Source organism: Vipera berus, assembly GCF_964194415.1.
Source record: "Vipera berus genome assembly, chromosome: 5".
Lineage (NCBI taxonomy): Eukaryota > Metazoa > Chordata > Lepidosauria > Squamata > Viperidae > Vipera > Vipera berus.
In genome coordinates this window covers 11313659-11319850 of record NC_138207.1, presented here as the reverse complement: position 1 = coordinate 11319850, position 6192 = coordinate 11313659, and the positions used below count along the sequence as shown (strand labels likewise).

The window sequence follows — 6192 nt, the reverse complement described above, 5'->3', positions numbered from 1 at the left end:
CCATACCAATCGGGTTTCAGGCCCAGGTACAGCACGGAGATGGCATTGGTCGCGCTGATGGATGATCTCTGGTGGGCCCGAGACAGGGGTTATTCCTCTGTCCTGGTCCTATTAGACCACTCAGCGGCTTTTGATACCATCGACCATGGTATCTTGCTGCGACGTCTTGAGGGGTTGGGAGTGGGAGGCACCGTTTTACGGTGGTTCTCCTCCTACCTTTCGGGCCATTCGCAGATGGTGTTGGCAGGAGGGCAGAGGTCAACCCCTAGGCCACTTAGTTGTGGGGTGCCTCAGGGGTCGGTACTCTTGCCCCTCCTGTTCAACATCTATATGAAGCCACTGGGTGAGATCATCTGTGGTTTCGGGGTGAGGTATCATCAATATGCTGATGATACCCAGCTTTTCATCTCCACCCCGAACCAACCCAGCGATACCCTCGATGTGATGTCCCGTTGCCTGGAAGCAGTACGGATTTGGATGGGGAAGAACAGGCTCCAGCTCAACCCGGCCAAGACTGAGTGGCTTTACGTACCGGCATCTCGACTTGTTCCATCTTTGTTTATGGGAGGAGAGGTGTTACCTCCCGTTGATAGGGCATGCAATTTAGGCGTCCTCCTGGACTCACGACTCAGTTTTGAAGATCATATTGGAGTCGTGGCCAGGGGGGCATTTGCCCAGGTTTGCCTGGTGCACCAGTTGCGCCCCTATCTGGACCGAGATGCCCTACGTACGGTCACTCATGCACTCGTTACCTCCCAGATAGATTACTGCAATGCTCTCTACATGGGGCTGCCCTTGAAGACCACCCGGAGGCTCCAGCTGGTGCAGAATGCGGCCACGCGGGTAGTGATGGGAGCATCCCGATACTCCCATATTACACCCCTCCTGCGTGAGCTGCATTGGTTACTGGTTGTCCTCCAGGTGAGATTTAATGTGCTGCTACTTACCTTTAAAGCCCTACATGGCTTAGGCCCAGGATATTTGCAGGACCGTCTGCTGCCGGGAACGACTTCCCATCGCCCAGTGCGCTCACACAGAGAGGGCCTCCTCAGGGTGCCGTCGGCTAGACAATGTCGGCTGGCGACCCCCAGGGGGAGGGCCTTCTCTGTGGGGGTGCCAGCCCTGTGGAACCAACTCCCCCTTGAGCTCCGGATGGCCCCGGATCTCCGGTCCTTTCGCCGCGGCCTCAAAACGTTCCTTTTTCATCAGGCTGACCTGGACTGACGACAGGGTTTTTTAAAATGCTTTTTAATTTTTAATTGTTTAGTTTAACTTATTTATTGGGGCTGTTTATTTAATTTCTTTTAACTTTTGTATTGTTATTTTTATTGTTGTTAGCCACCCTGAGTCCTTCGGGAGATAGGGCGGCATATAAGTCCCAAAAATAAATAAATAAATAAATAAATATGTATACCACTGTTACAAGGTCACAGTTTCCCATAAGTGATTAGGCAAATCCACAGAACACCATTTTGAGGCATCTGCTGATAGCAAAGGGATCCATGGCTTCCCACACTCCTTAGAAGGAACCCCAGAGGCATCAGCCTTTCCATCCTTCATAAGAACATAAGCAATGCTTGGCTGGACCAGACCCCTGGTCCATTCCAACCAGCACCCTATTCTTCCAACCCAGTGATCAACCAACTTTCACAGACATCTATGGAGATTCTCAAGCTTCCAGGTCATGCTTGTCCCAAAGGTGCTTTTTCCAAAAGGCAACTTGACTTTCTTGGTTTTTTTTCCCTTTTAAAATGTTTTGCTTCTCATCCAAGAAGTTTCTTGAGTTTCTTCATGAAGAACTAAATAAGCTTCTTGGATGAGAAGCGAAATGTTTTCAAAGAAAAAAAAACAAGTCCAGGTGCCTTTTGGAAAAAGCGCCTTTGGGACAACTCTCACAGACCAACAAACCTAAGAAGCCCAATAGTTTCTCAGCAGATGGCTATCAGAGGCAGACCCACTGCTGTCATGTTAAGAATCATGGATCCCCAGAACTTCCAGGAATGAGTCCAACCTTTTTCTCTGAAGCCAACCAAGGTGGTATCCTCCACATCTCATGCTAACAAATTCCAGAATTTGATTATGTGTTGCATTAAAAAAAATATTTTTCATATGTCCTATTCTTCTAGGGTTCAGTTTCATTTAGATGACCCCAGTGGTGGGATTCAGCCAGTTTGTACCATTTCAGCAGAACCGGTAGCTAATTTTTGTTGCCCAGGCCCAGAATGGATTTCCGGAAGCAGCATCCACACAGAGAACCGGTTGGTCACATATTTGAATCCCACCACTGGATGACCCTGATTTTGGGAAAACAGGTTCACCTTATCCATGCACTTTTTCAGATGTCAGACACCTCCTTTCCATTAAAAAAACCTGCAAGGGCCACAATCTTCATATGGATGCTGCTTCCAATCTTGGACCATCTTAGCTAGACCTTCTCCTTGGGCCCTTCTCTATCTCCACTTTATGCCCTTTTCTGTGATCAAATACACAATACAGCTCAATTTACGACAGTTGAGCCAGAATTTCTGTCGCTAAGTGAGACATTTGTTAAGTGAGTTTTGTTGCATTTTATTAAGTGAATCTGGCTCCCCTATTGATTTTGCTTGTCAGGTTAGAAAGGTGATCACATGACTCTGCGGCACTGTGACCATCATAAATATGAACCAGTTGCCGAGCATGGTCATGTGACCGTGTGGCTGCTGCAACAGTTGTTAAGTGTGAAAAGCGGTCATAAGTCACTTTTCCAGTGCTGTTTGTCCTCATGCCATAGATTTGTATAAGATTAACCACTCCCAGGCAGCCACCCACTCACCCTTGCTGCTCCCCATATGGCTTGTAACAATAAAACAGTGTTTCTTAATCTTGGCGGTTTTAAAAAGTGGACTTCTAAGTCCCAGAATTCCCCAGGCAGAATGCTGGCTGGGAAACACTGGGACTTGAAGTCCACGCTTACTTAAACCAGCCAACGTTGAGATACCACGGAGACATCCCAGCTCTTCTCCGATTCGACCTTCCATCGAAGCCCACCAAAGGATCACCGGTCCTAGAGGAAAGAGGGGTGGTGGTGGAAGCTCCCCCGCCCCACTCCCCAACCACAGGTATTGCACTACAACTCCCACACCTCCTACTCCAGTGTATAACTCCAGTGTATAAGAGCCTTGGTGGAGCAGTGGGCTAATGCCTCCTTAAGTAACACCAGCTGCCTGCAATTAGTGCAGGTTCGCATCCCACCAGGCTCAAGGTTGACTCAGCCTTCCATCCTTCCCAGGTAGGTAAAATGAGGACCCAGATTGTTGGGGGCAATTAATGCCGCTTGGGGTGTGTGTGTGTGAAAGCCCTAATAAGCAGGCATGTACATAAAATGAAAGCTACTGCTAAGCTTGTAAGCCGCCCTGAGTCTTCGGAGAAGGGCGGGATATAAATGGAATTAAAAAAAAATAAATAAAAAGAATAACGGCTAAAGAGCCGCTAGGAATGCTGGGAGTCGAAGTCCCCACCACAACACTAGCCACGGGAAGACGACGCGCAAGCCCCGCCCCCTGGGGGGTGGGGTGAAAAAGCCAGAACTCGCCTTCGGGGCTTGCGCGAGGCGCCCGGGGGACGGACGCCGAACCGCCGAGGAAATCCCTCCGCCGCTGTGAGTCGCCCGCGGCGACTGAGGGCGGCGCCGCCTCCTCCTCCGCCTGTCGCGTTTGCCGTGCCGCTCCGCCTTCCCGCGCCCCTGGGCCTGCGCCGGGTGTGCGGAGGGGGAGAGAGCCCGGGGGGAGGGGGGGAAGAGAGGGCGTCCCCTCCTCCTCCTTCTTCTTCCTTCCTTCCTTCCTCCTCTAACCCACTCAGGTGGCGATAGTTTCTAGAAGCCCGTCCCGGCGTCCTTTGCGGCCCCAACATGGAGGAGCTGACGGTGGAAGTGCGCGGCTCCAACGGGGCCTTCTACAAGGTACGCCGCGCCTCGCGCCTCCCGTCGGCGCCACCGGCTGAAGGGGGAGCGACAGCGGGAAAGGCCGGGAGCTGTGATGGCGGGGGCTACTTGTGTGTGTGTGTGTGTGTGTGTGTGTGTGTTTGTGGAGGCCTCGGCCGCCGTCGCTCCCCGGGCGACCGGTCTTTGGGGCTTTCCGCCCCAGGCCGGAGAGGGGAGCGAGGGGGAAGGCCGTGAGGGGCCTGTGGGAGGGAGAGCTGAGGAGAGGCCGGCGGGCCGGGAGGCGGCGAGGCCGTTTTGTGGTGCTTGCGGGGAGGTTTCATCCTCAGAAGTGGGGGAAAAAAAAGGATGCCGTGAGGCTGAGGGGCGGCTTCTCGTCTCTTCTCCCGGCCCTCGGGGAGGACGGTTCTCTCGGGATGCCTTTCAGCCCCCTCCCTCCCTCCGTGCCCGTAACCGTTTAAGCCCATCCATAAACCATTAAGCTTCGGTCTCCTTTGTGTGTTTTCTAGTGCAGAGAGACACACGGGGACGGGCAGGGTTGTGTTTTTTTTTTCTTCTTTTTTTTGCTTCACCAGCCCAGGACGAGTGTGCCAGGTTAGGGGTTTGAACTCTTCTCTCTCTTCTTAATCGTGCCGTCTTTCCTGGGGGACCTTTACTCATCTTTGATTCACCCCCCACCCCCGTTTGAAGTCATACAATTAAAAATACCAAAAAACAAAAACAAAAAAGGAACCCACTAGCCTGAATTGTTAGTCCTAGGACAGGGGTAGGCAACCTCGGCTCTTTTATGACTCATGGACTTCAACTCCCAGAATTCCTGAGCCAGCTATGCTGGCTCAGGAATTCTGGGAGTTGAAGTCCATGAGTCATAAAAGAGCCGAGGTTGCCTACCCCTGACCTAGGACATCGTGTGGAAGTTTCGTTTCCTCCCAAATTCAGGAAACTTTGCAGGTCACAACTTTTGTGGCATAATGTGTGGCTCCTGTAGTCTTGGAGGACCGGGGGGGGGGGGGAGGGGGGGCTCTGGAGTTTTATTTATGTCACCAGAAAGCCTTTTCCCCTGCTACCCTCTCTGGAATGCCAGGATGTTGCAGGATCAATACAGGATACTCTCAGCTGTGGCTGTCAGTCTTGTCTTCCTGAGCCAAGCCTTGGATTCTTGAAAATCCTAACCCGTTTTATGGTGTGAGGCCTCTGCCTTCCTTTAGAGAAGTGCTGCTAGCGGTCAGCGGTGTGTGAATGTTAGTTTATCAGTGCCTTGTGTAAATTAATTGCGTGCGATAACATGCATATACTGTGCTGCTTGTTCTATCCTGCTATCAGGTGCCATATTCTTTTGTTATTGTTTTTTTATTTCAAGTTGAGTGAGTAGCGGTTAAGTATATATATAGTAAGTCTCATGGAAATTTGAAAGATACTTAAAAAAAGATGTTCCAAGGACTGTGCTTAATAGTTTGGTAAGACGAATAGGAGGAATCTCTATAAAATATTTAATAGCTTCCTGTCACACTTTTGAATTCTTACATAGCATGTGAGCTGTGTTCTTCGTTTGTTGTACTAAGAAGGTTTATGTCTTTTATTTCTCAACATAGCATTTTTGTGTAGTTTCTAGGTTCTAAAAGGAGATCCTAATTTTAAAAAACGTTATGTTAGCATTGAGCCAAATGGCTTATAAAGTTTCTGAACTGGGAGGGTCGTTTCATTAAAAAAAATAAGATAAACCGGATGGATGTCTGGAGTCATTCATTGAAGCCATAATGATATACTCTGTGTGTGTATGTAAAAAGTTGGGATATATTCTGTACTGAAACATTTCTCCTTTAGTTCACTCAAATTTTATCTTCATCTATTTTATATCAAAAAAAATGAGACAGTGCCTGAATTTGTAGAAGTTACCTCATGCCAAAAGTAGCTGCAATCAACTGGTATTGATGTTTTAACAGAAGTTTGTTTCTTTGTTGCTTTTGTGCATATAAAAGAAGGGAGGTGGAAGTGGTGTTATTAGAATGGAAGATGTTGTGATGGTATCCTTTCCACCTCAGTAGGTATGTAGCTGGAGGGTTTTTGTTTCCATTTTGTTACTGGAAGCACAGGCCATCTCAACAAGTCAGCTCATTTACCAGCTCAGTTCTCTTGAACTGGGATTATCAGAGCTCCATGCTCTCATAATCACAGAAATGGCTTATACCAGGAGTGTCAAACTTGCAACGTCGCGTGACGTATCGCAACTTTTTCTCCATTGCTAGTAATGGAATGGGCATGGTTTCAGCATGACC

At 49.2% G+C, this 6192-nt stretch overlaps 1 protein-coding gene across 2 annotated transcripts in view; it reads left to right on the top strand.

The window, feature by feature from the left end:
- Window positions 1-3248: 3248 nt before the first annotated feature.
- The window catches only part of FXR1 (FMR1 autosomal homolog 1), a 45620-nt gene continuing 42676 nt past the window's right edge, over window positions 3249-6192 (top strand). Inside the window, exon 1 of one of the 2 annotated variants that reach the window (XM_081328361.1) lies at window positions 3249-3937. In XM_081328361.1, coding sequence (XP_081184487.1) covers window positions 3887-3937 — 51 coding nt within the window. In that variant the 5' untranslated portion in view covers window positions 3249-3886. The remainder of the gene's footprint in view (window positions 3938-6192) is intronic. The other variant, XM_081328362.1, reaches the window with a different exon arrangement.